This window comes from Microcaecilia unicolor, chromosome 3 (genome assembly GCF_901765095.1).
Source record: "Microcaecilia unicolor chromosome 3, aMicUni1.1, whole genome shotgun sequence".
NCBI classification, from domain to species: Eukaryota; Metazoa; Chordata; class Amphibia; order Gymnophiona; family Siphonopidae; genus Microcaecilia; species Microcaecilia unicolor.
Window position 1 is genome coordinate 215908729 of NC_044033.1, and position 21857 is coordinate 215930585.

The following is a 21857-nucleotide window of genomic DNA, read 5'->3' on the forward strand; positions in this document are numbered from 1 at the left end:
AGGGCACCAGCCTATATACCGGTGATGTCACTGGAAAACAGTTCTCTACCTCCATCTGCTGGTAGGAAAGGGGTACAACCCACATGTTCAGACTGGTGTGGCAATGATGATAACGATTGATTGACTGATTGGGATTTATTAAGAGATTTACCCAGGCGGTGTACAGCAAGTATACAAAACTTACAATTTTGGTTAACAGTATAAACAATGGTAAAATGACTAATATAACATAAATACAATAAATGAGGTAAACTTGAAACAGCAACTTGAAACCTAATAGGACTACCATGAAACAGGATCAAAAATATACACATTTAACAGCACTGAAATTCAAATAACAGAGATATAATACAATGTCAGCATAAAGAAATGAAGTTGCCATTATTCCCACCGTCTACCTCACAAATAGTCGCCCTATGGTCTTGTCCAATAATGCCCTATATAGCGCCTGTCCCAAGTCATGATCTTGGTTGGGGTTGCAATCCACAGTTTGAAAAGCTCTGGTATACTCTCTTCTCCTTTCTGTTTCCTCCTTCCTTCAGCTATATATTATTGAGTAGGTGTTTTCAACTCAGTCCTCAGGGATATGTGCAATAAATATGCATGAGGGATATTTCGATGTAATGGGGGAAGTGCATACGGTCCTTGAGAACTGGGTTAAAAATCACTGGTGTAAATATAAACCTTCCTACAATTCTGTTTTTGAAGATTGTAAACTGCCTATATAGAATTCCTGATAGGTGGTATTTCAACAAGCTAATAATAAAATTACCCCTCCTTCTCCCCTTCCTGCTGCTTTCCATCTTTTCTCTCTCTGTCCTCATCATTCACCCCTATTTCTCTCCGGTTCCCATAGGCGTTGATGAATCAGATGTTTGGGGAGGTTAAAGGGTGGTGGGGCAAGCTAAAATCCTTACAGCCCACCCCCCAAGTCCAGCATCTATCTTCCTTTCCCTTCTTACCCCCACCAGTGCAACATCTTCTTTTATCACTTCCCTATGCCCCCAGCAGTCCAGCACTTCCCACCTCTTCTTCGTCCCCCCCTCCACCATATCCAGCATCCAGAAGCTCCTGCTTTTCCTTTCCTGGTATCAGTCCTCTTGCTGCTGTTTTACTGCTGCTGCCATCACCCTCCCTGTTCAGGTACCAAAGAGGCAAGAAGATTCAGCATTGTCCTGTGGTCTTGAAGGAAAGGCCTGCGCTCAAGTGCTGTCGCATCTCTCTCCACCTCTTCCAAGAGGAAATCATGGGATGGAGGGAGTGAAGTAGCACACTTCAGCACCTGCACATGGGCATGCGCTTCAAGGCCTTGGGCCAGCACTGAATCCTTTTGTCTCTTTGGCTCCTGAAAAGATTGGACAGTGGCAGAAGAGATGGGAGAAAGGGAAAAGGGAGGCATGAAATGTTGCAGTCCTGTCCTTCTACTGCCACCCTCCCTGGTCAGTCACCGCCCTAGGCGGATGCCTAGTCTGCCTGGTGGCTCTGCCAGTTCTCGTTGTATGCATAAATGTTTAGAATACAGGTATATATGCCAGCATGTAGCCCGAGCACTATTCTGCTAATTTCATTTAACTTCCATAGTGCGTGTTTTGCAAGGGAGTGTTCACAGGGGTGGAGCATAGGTAGGGCTCCCACAGAATACTATAAGATACACATGTCCCTGCTGCACTCAAGACACTCACACTTAACACCAAAAGTCCAACAACAAAAAGAAAAACCAAACAATCCCACAGAAGGCATTACAGGCAAATGAAGGAGTGGGAATGACCAGAGCAATGAGCCAAAGAAATAGCGCAAGTTTTTCGATGACACACACTGACATAATTTACAGCCTAGGACTAGTGTCTGCCATTTGCTCCATTCAGCATCCTGTTTCTATTGGCTCTTTGCCATAGGCGTAGTTTGACTGTTTCATTTGGGGGGCAAAGGATGGGCGGAGCATATTAGCATATGGGCGGGAACAGGAACTTGAAGAGAAGGCTTCGGGGCAGAGCCGAAGGCAGCGTGTACATCGCTACTGCTGCCAGGAATGCTGGAAAAGACTGCTGCCTGCGCCGGAGGGAGGGAGGAAGAGAGAGGGGTAGACGGACACCGACACGCTCCTCTCCGTCCGCATGGATTCCCTGCCCTCTCTGTCTGCGTCCAGCCCGAAAGGAAATAACGTCAGAGGAAGGCGGGACGCAGACAGAGAGGGCAGGGAAGCCAAGCGGATGGAGAGGAGCGCGTGCCTGCTTGTTTTGTTTTTTTTAACTACTGGCGCGGCGGCGCCTCATCGTCGTTTGGGAGGGCATTGCCCCCCCTTGCCCCCCCCCCCCCCCAGTCTACGCCCATGCTCTTTGCCCAGACTCCTGATGAAGCCATAGGCCGAAACACAGATCATGTAGAGTTCATGCTTCAGTGAAGCCTGTAACACTTTTCATTGTGCTGTCTTCAAGCAAACCCTGTTTGTTCTACACAGTGAGTTTTTTCTAGAAAAAAAGGTGCCGGTACTCAAATGAGAGGTCACCCTTCAGGGGTGGGGTGATCACTGAGGGACCCACCCCACAATAGCCAGGCCCCCTGCAACCAGTCGCAGAATCTAAGACAAGGCAGAATTGGTGTGTAGAACCTGAGCTCTTTCATTAAAACTTGGGGACCATGGCTCAGTTTTAGCAGACAATGGAAAAGGTGTCGGTACTCAGTACCTCCAAGTACCCCCTCAAAAAAAGACCTGGTTCTACACAATAAAGACTTGTGCTTTGGTCATTCCCAGTGTTCTATAAACAAAATTGGTCACCTATTTTGCTTTACTAGAATTGACTCCAACAACAGCCCTACAGGGGCCTAATTGTTGGTGTATTTTATTGGTTCTAGAATGTTTTTTTAAATCATCGTTGTTTTTGGTCTGTTAATAAATGCCACTTTATGTATGTTAATTCACCTCTGTAGTTTGTCGGAATTTAATTGATCCTCCCCCTACTCCCTTCTTGAGATTGGTAAATAGGTCCCACTGCATAAAATGAGATTAAGGTAAATAACGCACATTATTGCATATTGTTATCTGCTAACATGGTAGAACCTTTTAATAAATGTAGCAATTAATTTTTGAATAAATGTGGACAGTTTGAAAATGACTCCATAAAGCTATCCTGTAAGTGTGATGAATTGCAATTTCCTTTTGCCATCCCACTGTCAGCCACTTTTAGTCTCAGTCAAGGACAACTAATCACAATAGTATTACAGTTTGAAGTTATTCTCAACCATGAGCCTATTCCTAGGCAAAATCCACAGAGCCAGGACCAGCGATGTTCATGATAATCATATTGTCAGACTTTGTTCAGTTATTCCCTACCATTGTCAATTTCACATTACAGTATTATCTTACCACCATTATGGAATCACAATTACAGTGTTGTAACATTATTGAAGAGTATACCCTTGTACAGAATTTACTGAATGATTGGCTGGTACTTCACCCCCACTAGCATGGCCCTGCTTGGAGACTAATGCCAATTTCATAATAACAGGCTGTGACATCAGCTATTCAGGATCATGCTATGAAAAACAAGATGTGGCCAACTTCATAGGCTTGAGTAAAATTAAAACAAACAAACAACAAAACTTAAGAAAGGGTTTCAGTGGAATTGAGAAAGCATTATTCTCTCTTGTTCACTCTTGGGAGGGGTATATTGGAGGAGAAAAACAACTGTTTGTTAAGCAAGATAAACTTTCATCAAGATTGGAAATTGAAGCTATTTCAGGTAGATGGGAGAAGAACATTTGGAGTTAAATACAACTCCCCCCCCCCAAAAAAAAAAAAAAATTTAAAAAAAGCATCATCTTATGAAGTTCTGTCATGTGCAGTTTGCTTCTCTTTGGACCTTCCCATTCATCAGTCCATACAGACTGGTACAGTCCTTCAGAAATTATCAATGATCAGGGTCCTTCAGGTAGGTCACTGGTTATCTCAGGTGATCCACTCAAACTTGTCTGGTTTGGGTAGCAGCAAGTCTAATGACATGTTCTTCTGTTCCCTCTCAGACTCAATGAGCTGATAACCAAACACTTCCATCTCCTGTTTACACAATTTCTGTACTTGCTTCACTTTTGAGAAGTGCAACTTCTCCCTCCATTGTTGAGCAACCTTAACAGAGTCTTCACTGAAAGGCATTAAGTCTTTATCGTTAGGAATGAGCCCATGGCTGACATTGTAAGTCCAGGATTTGAACTTGGTTGTCACTGTGAGTCCTATGTAGTCATACAACTCTGTGGTATGATCCACTGGGCTCCTCACAAGGTCTTCATAACGCACCATGATATACCGGTTCTTCAAGAAGGGTTGTGAATTCAGAGAGGCCAACTTATAAATTTGTACTTGGGCCTTGCAGATTTCTTCCATCACCACACTGATGTTGGATGTGGACCTCTGAGCTTTGCTGACTATAACATCATCAGAGTTTAGGTATCCAAATGATTCCCGTGAAGAGAGGATAGCCCGAGGATCCCTTACCAGATGGATTATTTTCAGGTTCAGTGAAGGGTCTTTCAGGAGTGGGTAGAGAACCTCTAAGTTGAGAATTCGAACAGCCTTCACCACCACGTGGCTGTAGTTCCTGCAGGCGTCCTCCAATTTTTTAAATGGGACTGTTCCACATTTTTTGCCACACTCCGTTCTGTTGATGAAGTCTTTGAGGGTAGAGTTTGGACAGACAAGAGAAGAACAGAGAGCACGGCTCTCGTGCCACAAGAAAAGATTTCCAATGTACTTGCTTGTGGACATGTAGGGTTTAAAAGCAGACATGTCACACAGGAAGATGGATCTGATCAGGTCCCGTACAGGCAAATGCAGAAGCTCTGGGGTCTCCTGGGGTAACCGGTTCCACACATGCCAGGCAGGTTCTATCAGGTAGAACACATCAGGGTTCTGATTGAAGAGCTGACCCACAAAAGAAGACCCTGACCTCCATGAAGAAAGGATTAGGAGGTGGGTTTTGGTTTGTCTGGTTTTGATCCTTTGGTTAGGGGCCTGGTATATATGCCAACTGGATTGCCATATCACTTGGACCAAAACCATACAGAGGACGCACTTCAGGTAAGTGCTGCATTTTCCACTCATCACGTCAGAGAACTGTGAACAGAAAGCAGAGGTGTTAGGCTGGAGGGGGGAAAGTGTTTGAATGACTAGCTATACAATTCCTGTGACCTCCAACTATAGCATTGGTACACAAGTGGGGAAAGCATGTGGAGCAAGACTCATTGAATTTTTTGCAACCTGTGTGTGTGTGCATGTGTCTAACTGTGTTGTCTCTGTTTGTGTCTGATGGAAAGGAGAGGGGACTGTCTGGCTTTGTTCTTAGGTAATTGAGTAGTTTTGAGGGATTGGGAAAGGTGGGGATAGGTAAAGAGTGTGGTAGGTATGGGTAATTTGGGGAGGTGGGGTAGATGTAGAGAGGTGTAGGGTTGGGGTACAGGGATAGTTGGTGGTAGTTTGGGAAAAACTGGGGCTGGGGTGGTTTGGAGGCAGTGATTGAATGATTACATTTTGGGTGGTGGGAGTTATTTGGAGCAGGTAGTTGTAGGGGGCAGTTGGGGGCGAGGTAGTTGGAGGATGGGGAGATAATTGTGAGGGGCTGGCAGTAGTTATGGGAGATTGTGGTGCTATGATTCAATGTATTTACATTTCTATGCTACAGAAGATTAACTGCTTTTCCCATAGAAATGCATTGGGTCATTTTTTTAGGGACTTATTTCTCTAGAACCGCCTATCTAATCAGGCCCATTTTCATATCTATGTGTCTTCTCACTGGCTTTTCCTTATGTCAGATTTGATCCCATTAGGTTAAATGTTCAGAGAGTTATTTTGTCCACAGTTAAAGAATCAGATATTCTCTACCCCTTAAGTATAACTCTAATTTCTGTTAGGTTGGAAAGAATAACGTGGGGAAAGAATGCAGATCATGACTCATGGAATTCTTTCCAAACCTCTGCATGTGTGAGTGTGTGTGTGTGCACACATCTGTTTGTATCTGCCTCACGTGTATGTGTGTCTGTTTTGTGTGTGTGTGTGTTTAAGGGGGTATATTTCTGTTACATAGAAACAGAAAAATGAAGGCAGATAGAGTCCATATGGCCTATCCAGTCATCCCATTCGTACCATCTACTATCCCTTCCTCTCTCTTAGAGATCCTATGGGGCCGATATTCAGACTGCAGGAGTTAGCTGGGCTGCCTCCCGTAGTTGGCACTGAGCCCGGATACTCAACACAGGGCCGTTTCCGGTGACTGGCATTGAATATCTGGTTTATTTCTGGCCATTTTAAACTTAACCGACCAAGCCCGATATTCAGTGTTGGCTGGTTAAGGTTAAACCAGCCAAAGATAGACCTGCTATTTCAATGGCCCGATTTGGCTGCCAAACTTAGCTGACCATAAGTACATAAGTACTGCCACACTGGGACAGACCAAAGGTCCATCAAGCCCAGCATCCTGTTTCCAACAGTGGCTAATCCAGGTCACAAATACTTGGCAAGATCCCGAAAATGTTCAATAATTTTCTGCTGCTTATCCCAGAAATAAGCAGTGGATTTTCCCCAAGTCAATTTAATAATGATCTATGGACTTTTCTTTTAGGAAGCCATCAAGACCTTTTTAAAACCCCACTGAGCTAACCACCTTTACCACATTCTCTGGCAATGAATTCCAGAGTTTAATTACACGTTGAGTGAAGAAAACTTTTCTCGGATTCGTATTAAATTTACTACTTTGCAGCTTCATCACATGTCCCCTAGTCCTAGTATTTTTGTAAAGAATAAACAAATGATTCACATCTACCCTTTCCACTCCACTCATTATTTTATAGACCTCTATCATATCTCCCCTCAGCCATCTTTTCTCCAAGCTGAAGAGCCCTAGTTGCTTCAGCCTTACCTCATAGGGAAGTTATTCCCATCTACTTTATCATTTTTTTTTACCCTTCTCTGTACCTTTCTAATTCCACTATATCTTTTTTTGAGATGTGGTGACCAGAATTGAACACAATATTTGAGGTGCAGTTGCACCATGGACCAATACAAAGGCATTATAACGTCTTCACTTTTGTTTTCCATTCCTTTTCTAATAATACCTAACATTCTATTTGCTTTCTTAGCCGCCGCAGCACACTGAGCAGAGTGTTTCATCTTATCATCAACAACGACGCCAAGATCCCTTTCTTGGTCGGTGACTCCTAACGTGGAACCTTGCATTAAGTAGCTATAGTTCTGGTTCGCCTTTCCCACATGCATCACTTTGCACTTGCTCACATTAAACGTCATCTGCCATTTAGATGCACAATCTCCCGGTCTCTTAAGGTCCTGTTGTAATTTTTCACAATCCTCTTGCGATTTAAATTTTTTTGTACCTGGGGCAATGGAGGGTTAGGTGACTAGCCCAGAGTCACAGTGGGCTACAGTGGGAATTGAACCAAGTTCCCCAGGATCTCAGCTCATTGCATTAACCATTAGGCTGCTCCTTCAACTCTCCATACTGCCTATACAACAATCCATAGATTGTTCAAAGTGGCTTACAATTGAACATCCATAAAATCATAACAAAACCACATGCAATAAAACATTACCAAAAGCATTACCAAAAGCTAAAGTTCTGGAAATCACTAAAAACTAACCTGTTCAAAAAGGCATACCCCATCGATCCAACTTAAATGCCTGACCCCAACAACACAACAAAACTAAAGTATGTAATGGACAAAACCCAACTCTTCCGTTAGACGATTCTCTAATGTGGTTGTGCCACATGAACTTTATCTTATCACAACAACACTTTATATTTGTTCTCACCGGAGTTGGCAAACGCCTCTCCGGAACTATGTAAGCCTCATTGAGCCTACAAATAGGTGGGAAAATGTGGGATACAAATGTAACAAATAAATAAATAAATAACAACTTTGAATAACTTTGTGTCATCAGCAAATTTAATTACCTCACTAGTTCTCCCATCTCTAGATCATTTATAAATATGTTAAAAATCAGCGGTCCCAGCAGAGACCCCTGGGGAGACCCACTAACTACCCTTGTCCATTGAGAATACTGACCATTTAACCCTACTTACTGTTTTCTATCCTTTAGCCAGTTTATTCCACAATAGGACACTATCTCCTATCCCATGACTCTCCAATTTCTTCTGAAGGCTTTTATGAGGTACTTTGTCAAACGCCTTTTGAAAATCTAGATACTTGATTTCAACCGACTCGCCTTTATCCACATGTTTGTTCACCCCTTCAAAGAAATGTAATAGATTGGTGAGGCATGATTTTCCTTCACTAAATCCATGTTAGCTTTATCTCATTAATCCATGCTTTTGAATGTGCTCTGTAATTTTGTTCTTTATAATAGTCTCTACCATTTTGCCCAGCACTGACATCATTCTCACCGGTCACATCCCCTCTGGTCTGGGACCTTTTTTAAATATAGGCATTACATGGGCCACCCTCCAATCTTACGGTACCACACTCGATTTTAAAGATAAATTACATATTACTAACAATAGTTCCACCAGTTCATTTTTCAATACTATCAGTACTCTGGGATGAATACCTTCCAGTCCAGGAGATTTTCTACTCTTCAATTTTTCAAATTGCCCCATTACATCCTCTAGGTTTATAGAGATTTCATTCAGTTTCTCTGACTCATGAGCTTTGAATACCATTTCTGGCACCAGTATCTCTCCCAAATCTTCCTCATTGAAGACCGAAGCAAAGAATTAATTTAATCTCTACGCTATGGATTTGTCTTCCCTGATTGCCCCTTTTACCCCTGGTCATCTAGTGGTCCAACCAATTCTTTTGCCAGCTTCTTGCTTTTAATATACCTTAAAAAAATTTTACTATGTGTTTTTGCCTCCAACACAATCTTTTTTTTCAAAGTCCCTCTTTGCCTTCCTTATCAGCGCTTTGCATTTGACTTGACATTCCTTATGCTGTTTCTTATTATTTTCAGTCAGTTCCTTCTTCCATTTTCTCAAGGATTTTCTTTTAGCTGTAATAGCTTCCTTCAGCTCACTTTTTAACCTTGCCGGCTGTCATTTGGTCTTCCGTCCTCCTTTTTTAATACACGGAATATATTTGGCCTAGGCTTCCAGGATGGTATTTTTTAACAGTATCTACGAGCCTGATGTAAGTTTTTGACCCTTGCAGCTGCTCCTCTAAGTTTTGTTTCACCGTTCTTCTCATTTTATCATAGTCTCCTTTTTGAAAGTTAAACGCTAACGTATTTGATTTCTTGTTTATACTTACTCCAAAGCTAATATCAAATCTGATCATATTATGATCACTGTTATCAAGCGGCCCTGTCTCTATTACATAGTAACATAGTAGATGACGGCAGAAAAAGACCTGCACGGTCCATCCAGTCTGCCCAAGAAGATAAATTCATGTGCTACTTTTTTATTTGTACTGTCCTCTTCAGGGCACAGACCGTATAAGTCTGGCCAGCCCTATCCCCGCCTCCCAACCCCCAACCCCGCCTCCCACCACCAGCTCTGGCACAGACTGTATAAGTCTGCCCAGCACTATCCTTGCCTCCCAACTACCAGTCCCGCCTCCCACCACCAGCTCTGGCACAGACCGTATAAGTCTGCCCAGCACTATCCCTGCCTCCCACCACCGGCTCTGGCATAGACTGTATAAGTCTGCCCAGCAGTATCCCCGCCACCCAACCACCAGCCCCGGCACAGACCGTATAAGTCTGCCCAGCACTAGTCCCGCCTCCCAACCACCAGCCCCGGCACAGACCGTATAAGTTTGCCCAGCACTAGCCCCGCTTCCCAACCACCAGCTCTGCCACCCATTCTAGGCTAAGCTCCTGAGGATCCCTTCCTTCTGCACAGGATTCCTTTATGTTTATCCTACGCATGTTTGAATTCCGTTACCGTTTTCATCTCCACCACCTCCCGCGGGAGGGCATTCCAAGCATCCACCACCCTCTCCGTGAAAAAATACTTCCTGACATTCTTCTTGAGTCTGCCCCCCTTCAATCTCAATTCATGCCCTCTCGTTCTACCACCTTCCCATCTCCGGAAAAGGTTTGTTTGCGGATTAATACCTTTCAAATATTTGAACGTCTGTATCATATCACCCCTGTTCCTCCTTTCCTCCAGGGTATACATCAGGGGCGTAGCTACGGGTGGGCCTGGGTGGGCCCAGGCCCACCCAATCACAGTTCAGGCCCACCCAGTTTCTCTTGATGCTCCAATCGGGATTCGGCTGTAGTCTGGTTCCAGTCCAAGCAGCAGGCAGCTCTCAGCAGTGGCGTCTACCAAGGGCGGGTGCAGGTCGTTATGCTGCCATCCATGAACGTCTTCCGTGCCGACTGGTGCGGTGCTGCATGAGGTGACCCATCTCCCCCCCCCCCCCCCCCCGACGTGCGGTATCGCTCTCCCTCCTCCTCACCCGGCTGAAATGCGTTATCAATTGTCCGGCGGCAGCGCTTGCTTAACCAGCAGCAAATCGCTCCGGAACGCGGCCCAGGGGTGGGGCGGCCAGGAGGGAGGGGAGATGGAGTTTCGTGACGTCACGCCGCCCAACCCGGCACCCGCGCGCGCTCAGGCTTGCGCAGGCCGTTTTGGGACGATGGCCGGTAGTGCGTTTTGAGGCAGTTTGCAATGGGTTGAGGCAAAGGTGGGGGCTATTTTGGGGGAGGTGCTTGGATGAGGTGCTGCAGTTGCAACTTGCAGGGCTAAGGCAATTGCTTGGGGATCATTGTGGGGTGCGTTTTTTTAATATATGGGGCTATTAGTAAGATGGAAGTACAATAGTTTTTAAAGCTGGGGCAGTTTGCAGAGGGGTAGTTTTTGGGTGCAGGATGTTGAGGGGAGAGGGGGTGGAGGGATGCCAGAACCAAGGGAAAAGAGTGGTGGAGAGAGGAAGGAAAGCAATGACAGGGGAATGGGAAAAAAGGGGGGGGTGGAGAAAGGAGTGAGAGTGATGCCAGACCAAAGGGAAGCAAGAGGGGAGAGAAAGGTGGGACGCATGAGGGAGAGGAGACTGGGAAAAAGCTGGATCTGGGGTGGGGGAGAACAAGATGCAGTACTATGAAGCAGGGGAGAGAAGAGGGAGAGAGATACTGGCCCCGGGGTGGGAGTGCAGGAGAGAGAGAGAGAGAAAGAAGGGTGAGGAACATGGGAAGGGGACACAGAGGGCAGATTCTGAACATGGGGGGGGGGGGGGGGACAGGGATGGGAACACAGAGAGCAAATGCTGAACACAGGGGGAATAGGGACAGGGACACAGAGGGGAGGTTATGGATAGGAGAGATAGTGAGTCAGAGGAAATGACAGTGGACATAGAAAAAAGTCAAATAGACAGGATATAAGCAGAAGATGGATATGGATGGAGTACATTGAGAGGAGAAATAAAGATGGAGAGGGGGGAGATACTGGAATGAATCATGTAAAAAGGAGAGAGGGAGACAGGCAGGATAGAAGGGAAAGAAAAGGCAGGCAGTGGATGGAGGAGGCAGAGAAAGCAGACAGCTGGATGGAAGGGAGAGAGTGAAGAGATGACAAGGAAAGCAGAAACCAGAGACAACAAAGGTAGAAAAAAAGATTTATTTATTTGCCTTAGAATAAAGTAGTATTGTAGCTGTGGTGATAAATAGAAAATGAAAATAAGGTGATATGTTTGTTGGACTATTTTATTACATTTTTGACCAACTTTCCGAGACCAAAACCTCCATCCTTAGGTCAGGACAGGACCGTAACAGCAATATACTGTACTGACCTGAGGAAGGAGGTTTTGGCCTCTGAAAGCTAATTGAAAAAGTATTAGTCCAATAAAATGGTATTATCTTATTTTCTATGTTTTGTTTTATGTCTGTTTTTTAATTTGTAAAGTGTTGATTGGTATTTGTCAGTTTTTTCAAGTTTACTTCTGCTATCTTTATATTTTGCACAGTACTAGGAGACATGCATCACTGTTTCTGTGGTGTTGCATTGTATGCGGAATCTGGCCTCTTGGGGGTTCAGTTTAATTTTTGTCTACATATTTCTATTTTAGTTTGTGGTTACTTATTCTATACTTGGTGAGGATGTATCTGTGTTCTATGTTTGTGAAAAAGACATGATTTTCTGTTGGCAGGATCATTTTTACTAATGTCTTGTTTAGTTTTACAATGGGTGTATTGATGTTCTAGTGCTCATTGCAATGTTTAAGATGTTGCGTTTCCTAGGTACATACTTGTTCTGTAACTCATATTAGTAAAAATAATATTTTCATATAGAGGAGAGGGTGTTAAAAAATGATCGGCCCCGGGTGTCAAATACACTAGGTACGCCACTGGTTCTCAGTTCTATATTTTAAAATGTTTGTTATAAAGCAATGTTTGAAGGATATATGCCATTGCTTTTATATTGCAGGATCTTGTCATGAGATGTTTTCTGTTATTGCAGACTTAAGTCTGGTCAAGTTTAAGATATGGGATAATGTAACTGGTTGTTTTTTTTTTCCATTATCTATGTATGTGATTTATATTGATGCAGACTACTTACAAATCTATCATCAAATGTATTCTAAGGCTTTATTTTGTAGTGTCCCAAGAAACACTACTCATACACACAGTGCCCACCCATATTAGTTCTGGGCCTACCCAAAATGGTGGGTCTGGCTACGCCACTGGTATACATGTTCAGGTCCGCAAGTCTCTCCTCATAGGTCTTGTAACGCAAATCCCATACCATCCTAGTAGCTTTTCTCTGCACCGCTTCAATTCTTTTTACATCCTTAGCAAGATACGGCCTCCAAAACTGAACACAATACTCCAGGTGGGGCCTCACCAACGACTTGTACAGGGGCATCAACACCTCTTTTCTTCTGCTGGTCACACCTCTCTCTATACAGCCTAACAACCTTCTAGCTACAGCCACCGCCTTGTCACACTGTTTCATCGCCTTCAGATCCTCAGATACTATCACCCCAAGATCCCTGTCCCCTAGCAGACTCTCACCGCCTAACACATACGCCTCTCTTGGATTTCTACTCCCTAAGTGCATCACTTTGCATTTCTTTGCATTGAATTTTAATTGCCAAACCTTAGAACATTCTTCTAGCTTTTTCAGATCCTTTTTCATGTTTTCCACTCCCTCCGGGGTGCCCACTGTGTTGCAAATCTTAGTATCATCCGCAAATAGGCAAACTTTACCTTCTAACCCTTCGGCAATGTCACTCACAAATATATTGAACAGAATCGGCCCCAGCACCGATCCCTGAGGCACTCCACTACTCACCTTTCCCTCCTCCGAGCGAATTCCATTCACCACCACCCTCTGGCGTCTGTCCGTCAACCAGTTCCTAATCCAGTTCACCACTTTGGGTCCTATCTTCAGCCCATCCAGTTTATTTAAGAGCCTCCTGTGGGGAACCGTGTCAAAAGCCTTGCTGAAATCTAAGTAGATTACGTCTATAGCACGTCCACGGTTCAATTCTCCAGTCACCCAATCAAAGGATTCAATGAGATTCATTTGGCACGATTTCCCTTTGGTAAAACCATGTTGTCTCGGATCTTGCAACTCATTTTCTTCCAGGAAATTCACTATCCTTTCCTTCAGCATCGCTTCCATTACTTTTCCAATAATCGAAGTGAGGCTTACCGGCCTGTAGTTTCCATGCCGGAAACTACACCAGATCATGTCAGATCATGTGCTATTACCTCCCACACCAGATCATGTGCTCCACTAAGGACTTGGAATTTTTCCTTCTCGGCTCCTGTACAAGCTGCTCCGTAAAGCAGTCCTTGATTTCGTCAAGGAATTTTACCTCCCTAGCATGCCCTGATGTTATGTTTACCCAGTCAATATTGGGGTAATTGAAATCACCCATTATTATCACGTTGCCCAGTTTGTTAGCCTCCCTAATTTCCGATAACATTTCTACATTTGTCTGTTCATCCTGGCCAAGCGGACGGTAGTACACTCCTATCACTATCCTTTTCCCATTTACACATGGAATTTCAATCCATGGGGATTCCAAGATGCGTTTTGTTTTCTGCAGAATTTTCAATCTATTTGATTCAATGCCCTCCTTAACATAAAATGCTACCCCTCCACCAATTCGATCCACCCTATCACTACGATTTAATTTGTATCCCGGTATGACAGTGTCCCACTGGTTATCCTCCTTCCACCAGGTCTCAGAGATGCCTATAATATCTAATGTTTCTTTTAGTGCAATATATTCTAACTCTCCCATCTTATTTCTTAGGCTTCTGGTATTCGGATATAGACATTTCAAACAATGTTTGTTGTTCCTATTTACATCATGCTCAGTACTTGACAGTATTAATTTGCAATCTTTTGTCTGATTTTTATTTAAGGGCACCTGCAGGCTTATTTTTGAAAGAGAAAGATGCCCATATTTCAACCCAAATTGGGAGATGGGCGTCTTTCTCCCGTGGGCGCCCAATTCGGTATAATCGAAAGCCGATTTTGGGCGTCTTCAACTGCAATCTGTCGCGGAAACGGGCAAAGTTGACGGGGGCGTGTTGGAGGCGTGGTGAAGGCGGGACTGGGGCATGTTTATCGGCCGAGGAGAGATGGGCGCCCTCGGCCAATAATCGAAAAAAGAAAGGCGTTTTTAGCGTGAATTTGGGTCACTTTTTTTGGACCCTTTTTTTTCATGAACAAGTCCCAAAAAAGTGCCCTAAATGACCAGATGACCATCGGAGGGAATCGGGGATGACCACCCCTGACTCCCCCAGTGGTCACTAACCCCCTCCCACCAGAAAAAAAACAACTTTAACAACTTTTTTTTCCAGCCTGTATTCCAGCCTCAAATGCCATACCCAGCTCCATCACAGCAGAATGCAGGTCCCTGGAGCAGTGGGAGCAGTGGACGTCAGCCGGGTGGACCCGGGCCCACCCCCCCCTACCTGTTACACTTGTGGTGGTAAATGGGAGCACTCCAAACCGCCCCCCAAACCCCACTGTTCCCACATCTAGGTGCCCCCCTTCAGCCATAAGTGCTATGGTACTAGTGTAGAGTTGTGGGGAGCGGGTTTTGGGGGGCTCAGCACCCAAGGGAAGGGAGATATGGACTTTGGGAGGTATTTTACTTTTTTTTTTTTACTTTTTACAAGTGCCCCCTAGGGTGCCCGGTTGGTGTCCTGGCATGTGAGGGGGACCAGTGCACTATGAATCCTGGCCCCTCCCACGACCAAATGCCTTGGATTTGTTCGTTTTTGAGATGGGCGCCTTCGGTTTCCATTATCGCTGAAAAATGAAACCGTCCAGCTCAAATCCGCACAAATCCGATGCATTTGCCCGGCACAAACCGTATTATCGAAAAAAAAGATGGACGCCCATCTTTTTCGAAAATACGGTCTGTCCCGCCCCTTCACGTACCCGTTCTCGGAGATAGACGCCCATGGAGATGGGCATTCACGTTCGATTATGCCCCTCCTGATCTACTATGGTCTCTTTTGCAACCTCACTATCGGATACCCTATCTTCCCTGTTTTGGTGATATCTTTAAAAAATACCATATTCCGAATCATGCGCTTTTGACGACTGTCGACCAGCCACTGAGTATTATCGAATAGCCGGTTATATCACACGTTAGTCACAGTCTGGGAATATTCAGCAGGAGATAACCGGCTATCTCCTGCTGAATATTCCAGGATAGCCAGTTAAGCCCTATTTAACCTGCTAGAAGCCATTCCTGGCCTTTTAAATAATGCTGAATATTGGGCAGTATGTACTTGTCCCAAGCTTGCTTGAATTTAGATTCAGTCTTTGTTTCCTCCACTGCCACTGGGAGGCTGTCCATGAATTCACCACACTTTCTGTGAAGAAGTATTTACTCAAGTTACTCCTGAGTCTCCCTTTTCACCTTCATCCCATGCCCCCTAATTCTGGAGGTTCCTTTCAGTTGAAAGCTCCTGTACATTGATGTCATGGAGATGTTTAATCATCTCTATCATATCTCCCCTCTCCTGTCTTTCTTCCAAAGTATCAGACCATACAAAAGAAAAGTTCCTCTATAGTCTAAACTGTAAGCAAAAGGAAAAAAATCTCAAAGACCAGTGAAAATAAAAAACAGGGAGGAAAAAGCCTCAAGAAGCTCCCAGATAATAGCTGACAGAGTAGGATGACTTCATCATTGGCAAAAGAAAAAAAAACTCTTTGATCAACGTGATCTCAAAATTAGGAACTGAACAGATACTAACTTGTTCAAAAAACCCCCAGCTTAAATACTTAGCTGTTGAGTCTCTTTCTCCCGACTATAGCACAGACCGTAACCAACGATGGACAGCGTTTTGTAGAGCTGCGTCAGGGTCAATCGGTCAGAAAATCTGCAAAACAGGAAATAAAAGAATAACATGAAACTTTCCAAAATTTCCTAATAAAATTACTTTACTTTCATTGCTTACTTAAATTCTGTTAAAAAAACTGATGGAACAATGGAGACACACTCCTGAAATAATGGGATCTCTCTAAATAACCCTGAGATGATGTCAGACGCCAAGAGAGGCGACAACCAATTGGTAAGGTGCCGGCAAAAACAAAAAACTAAAAATCTGAAAAAACATGGCAACATTCAAGCTTAGCATTAAAACCCCGCGGAATCAGGGAATTTAGTCTAAAAATCTGCTGTTGCTCTTTCTATAGAAGTAAACGGCGTCTATCGCCTCCTGTCATTGGCGGGGTGATCTGTTGTAATACTATTTATTTATTTTTTATTTGTAGCATTTTTCTCCCACATTTTCCCACCAATTTGCAGGCTCAATGTGGCTTACATTTGCCGTAATGGCGGTTGCCATTTCCGGGTAACAGAGTTACAATTGGTCATGCGTTAAGGTGCATACATACATGGTAACAAACATGGAACATAATAATACTAGGCAGTGTAATGTCTCAAAAGAGTGGCAGTTAGCAACACAATGAATCACCAGCGGTGACATGGTTTTCTGAGTCCTGATAGCACTCTTATGTTCCACCAGATGTGTATAGAGCTGTTGAGAAGTTTGCCCAACATATAGCTTTTTGCAAGAGCAGATAATACTACTACTACTACTATTTAGCATTTCTATAGCGCTACAAGGCGTACGCAGCGCTGCACAAACATAGAAGAAAGTCACTGCTCAAAGAGCTTACAATCTAATAGACAAAAAATAAAGTAAGCAAATCAAATCAATAGATTATATGGTCAGATCTGCTTGTAATATTGACAAAAAAGTAAATTCTTTTTCTGTAGAGGGATCTTTAAATACTTTCTTCCAAAGTATACGTGGAGGGGCATAATTGAAAGGAACGCCCATCTTTCATTTCGATAATACGGTCGGGGACGCCCAAATCTTGAAATTTAGGTCATCCATAGAGATGGTCTTCCCTAGACTTGGTCGGTTTTGATTTTCGGCGATAATGGAAACCAAGGATGCCCATGTCAGAAATGAACAAATCCAAGCCATTTGCTTGTGGGAGGAGCCAGCATTCGTAGTGCACTGGTCCCCCTGACATGCCAGGACACCAACCGGGCACCCTAGTGGTCACTGCAGTGGACTTCAGAAATTACTCCCAGGTGCATAGCTCCCTTTCTTTGTGTGCTGATTCCCCCCTCCCCCCCAAAAAAAAAAACCACTCCCCACAACTGTACACCACTCCATAGCCCTTAGGGATGAAGGAGGGCACCTACATGTGGGTACAGTGGGTTTTGGGTGGATTTTGGAGCGCTCACATTTACCACCACAAGTGTAGCAGGTAGGAGGGGGGGGGGTGGGCCTGGGTCTGCCTGCCTGAAGTGCACTGCACCCACTAAAACTGCTCCAGGGACCTGCTTACTGCTGTGATGGAACTGGGTATGACATTTGAGGTTGGCAAAAAATATTTTTTTAAATTTTTTTGAGGGTGGGAGGGGGTTACTGACCACTGGGAGAGTAAGGGGAGGTCATCCCCGATTCCTTTCGGTGGTCATCTGGTCATTTAGGGCACAGTTTTGTGGCTTGGTCATAAGAAAAAAAGGACCAGGTAAAGTCGTCTAAGTGTTCATCAGGGACGCCTTTTTTTTCCATTTTCGGTCAAAGACGCCCATGTGTAAGGAACGGCCCAGTCCCACCTTCACTACGCCTCCAACACGCCCCTGTGAATTTTGGTCATCCCCGCGGTGGAAAGCAGTTGTGGACTTCCAAAATCGGCTTTTGATTATACCAATTTGGGCGACCCTGTGAGAAGGATGCCCATCCTGCGATTTGTGTCCAAAGATGGGCGTCCTTCTCTTTCAAAAATAAGCCTGATATTGAGATCTGTAGTGACTGTATGTTGCCCCTTGTTACTTTGCTTTCTGGCAGTTTAATCTTAGGTGCAAGAGATTACCTGCATCTTCATTTTTCTACCTGTAAGAAAGTAGTTTATAAATCTATATATTCGAATACTTTTTCATACCAAGGTATTAAATTGTGGAATTCCTTGCCAAAAAAACCATAAGATCCCAGCATGATTACTTGTTTTTTTTGTGGTTTAATTCTTTCTTTATTATTTTTAACATAGTTTAACAAGAGTAAACTTGTATTCAGAAACACAGCCGAATAATTATACATCGTTATTCTCAATATACACAGTCAAGTAAGAATATTATATATGAAAGAAAAAAATGAGAATTCAAACAATTCAATTAGGAAATATGTTATACTTTCTTAGACCTCAAAATAATGAGGGAGAGTTATGAATTAGAGAAGTTATCAATTAAGCAGAAAAAAAACCCAAAAGCAAAAGGCTGACAAAACTCCAAGTATATTATCACATTATTTCAATTGTTTTAACTCTAGAAACGATTTCAGATGTTCCGGTGAGAAAAAGGTATATTTCGTTTGACCCATTTAAACTACGCATTTACAAGGGTATGCTAAGAAGAAAGAACCACCAATTTCTAATGTCTTTTGTTTCAAAGCAAGGAAAGATTTCCTTTTCAATTGGGTCTGTTTGGTCACATCAGGATATATCCAAATTTTTGACCCACAAAATTGAGTTTTAGAGTTTCTGAAGTAGAGTCTTAAAACTGTATTATAGTCCTGCTCAAAAACAAATAGTAACATAGTAACATAGTAGATGACGGCAGAAAATGACACACTCAGTGTAGATCTCTCGTGGCCTAGTGGTTAGGGTGGTGGACTCTGGTCCTGGGGAACTGAGTTTAATTCCCACTTCAGGCACAGCTCCTTGTGATGCTGGGCAAGTCACTTAACCCTCTATTGCCCCAGGTACAAATAAGTACCTGTATATGTAAGCCACATTGAGCCTGCCATGAGTGGGAAAGTGCAGGGTGTAACTAAAATAAAAATTATTTCTGAGGATTGCTCCAATAAAGCAGATATATTTTGAAGATCAAGAATCTCATTTTCCACACCTCCCATTTCTCCTCTGAGTTTAGGAATAAAGTATATCTTATTTATTGGGGGAATAGCATCCTGAGGGATTTTTAATACTTCATTCAGATATCTTCGAAATGTTTCTATTGGGTCACTCCCGATAGCTTAGGAAAGTTCAAGTGTCTAAGGTTTTTTTTATAAGTTTTTGAAATCTTTCCTTTTCAAAACATTTCTGTCAATTGATCCTGGTCCCTAATCTCTCCCCTTCCATTCTCCCCATTGTGCTTTATTATTGAATTGTTTATATATTTATGATTCTTTCCTTATTGATATGTGTGGGTTTATGTATTTTGTTTCATATTTTGTAATGACTTCTTTTTAGCTTGTTAGCCACATTGAACTTGAAATTGTGTGGGGAAAATGTGGGGTATAAATGTCACAAATAGATAATAAATAAGCCCCTATATGCTTATCTGTTTTGTTTGAGCATGTTTGTGTGTGTGTGGTATATTTTTGTGTGAGTGTGTTTGTGTGTCTGTATATACATTTGTGTGGATGTGTCAATCTGTGATGGCTTTGTGTGTGTCTGATCAGGAGAGGTGATAAGAGGGGAGAGATGTTTGGAAGGTGTGATTTAGTGTATGTATGCTGTAGCTGTTGGAACTGCTTCTTCCACAGAATTATATTGGGGAGCTGCACGGGAACGGGGTTTGTGGGAATCCCGCAGAACCCGCGGGATTCCCGCAGGGACAGAAGCAGTTCTGTGGGGTTCCCGCGGGGACGGAAGCAGTTCCTGTGGGGGTCCCACGGGGATGGAAGCAGTTCTGCGGGGTTCCCGTGGAAGTGTAAGCTACACCTGCACCAGCCTCTCATCTACCAAGTACCAAGTTCTTTGAGTGCTGTCTCCTCCTCCTCCTCCTCCTCTTCCTCCTTGCTTTAACAGCACAAATGTGGAGGAGTGGTCTAGTGGTTAGGGTGGTGGACACTGGTCCTGGGGAACTGAGGAACTGAGTTTGATTCCCACTTCAGGCACAGCTCCTTGTGACTCTGGGCAAGTCACTTAACCCTCCATTGCCCCAGGTACAAATAAGTACCTGTATATGTAAGCCGCATTGAGCCTGCCATGAGTGGGAAAGCGCGGGGTACAAATGTAACTAAAATAAAATAAATAAACATTTTCCATTAAGGAGGTAGTAGAGACACAAATGATGATGGAATTCAAAAAGGCGTGGGATGAAAACAGAGGATCTCTAATTAGAAAATGGAAGTTATAAAAAACCTAACCAAATGGCTGCATGTGTGTGGATGTGTGAAGTAATGCTTAGATGGTGACTCTAGCTGTGATTAACTAGGGCCAATACCGGGCAGATTTGTATGGTCTGTGTCTAATATATGGAAGTCTGGTTTAGGATGGGCTGGAAAGGTCTTAGACAGCAACTTCAGTGGCTGGAACATAAGGACAGTTCTGGACAGATTTTTACGATCTGTGTCCCACAAATGAGAAGATGCATAGACTGGAGTGGGCTTCAATGACAACTCCAGCAGTTGGAACATAAGGCTAGGCCCAGATAGACTTCTATGGTCTATGTTCCAGAAACACAAAAGAAAGACCATAATCAAGTATATAATATCACACTCATTGATTTAATCATGAATTGATATTGAGTGTGACTATTGGGCAGGCTGGATGGACTATTCAGGTCTTTATTTGCTGTCACTTAGTATGTTACAATTAATCCTCTTTGCTCCCGGGCTGATGTGCAGACCTCAGCTCTGACACAGGCATGAGCATCAGATGTCACCTGACCTACTGGCGCGTGCATGTGGTGACCTCTCAGCACAAAGTGCCAGTAAATCAAGACAAATCTTACATGTGCACACCAGAGTGTTCCAAGTTTCAGCTTCCATTTTCCTTCCTTGCCTACAGTGCTGTGGCTCAAATCCAGAGAAAGACTGAGGGAGCTGACTGGAATTTTCTTTATGTACCATTAAATTCTTACAGTGATGGGTGGGGATGGGTTAAATTCTTGCGGGGACAGGTGGGGATGGGTTAAATTCTTGCGGTGATGGGTTGGGATGGGTTAAATATTTGCGGGGATGGATGGGGATAGGTAAGATTCCAGTGGGGACGGGTGGGGATGGGTAAGATTCCAGCAGGGACGGTAGGGGATGGGTAATATTTCTGTCCCTGTGCAACTCTCTATTACAGACTTCATAACTCCCTTGTTGTTTGTTTGATGCCCTTGTTACAAAGCTGCTACCCACCCACACCTCCCAATGCCCCTTAGCTCTAATTTACATCTCATGAAGGATAGACACTCCTTCATACCTCCCAACTCCCTTCATCCCCCAGTAACACCCTCCTTAAAAAACAGTTACCCTTTATACCTCCCAGCTCCCCTGATCTCTATCTCATCCTTCTTATAAAGCAGTTACTCCTTCATACCTCTCAACTGGCCTCATCTCTCATTGAAATCCTATCATTAGTCTATGTTTGTGCAGCGCTGCGTACGCTTTGTAGTGCTATAAAATG

At 43.7% G+C, this 21857-nt stretch overlaps 1 protein-coding gene across 1 annotated transcript; it reads right to left on the minus strand.

Annotated features, from left to right (window-relative positions):
- Positions 1 to 2635: 2635 nt before the first annotated feature.
- LOC115464969 (carbohydrate sulfotransferase 5-like) lies at positions 2636 to 16268 on the minus strand. The gene is made up of 2 exons (XM_030195361.1): positions 16190 to 16268; positions 2636 to 5107 (listed from the first exon to the last, which is right to left on the minus strand). Exon 2 carries the CDS (start codon positions 5093 to 5095, stop codon positions 3947 to 3949), a length of 1149 nt encoding a protein of 382 aa, XP_030051221.1. The 5' UTR covers positions 5096 to 5107; positions 16190 to 16268; the 3' UTR covers positions 2636 to 3946.
- Positions 16269 to 21857: the final 5589 nt, after the last annotated feature.

Excerpts from the sequence above, each read along its gene's own strand:
- LOC115464969 (XM_030195361.1), bottom strand. The coding sequence starts at position 5,095 with ATGAGTGGAAAATGCAGCACTTACCTGAAGTGCGTCCTCTGTATGGTT.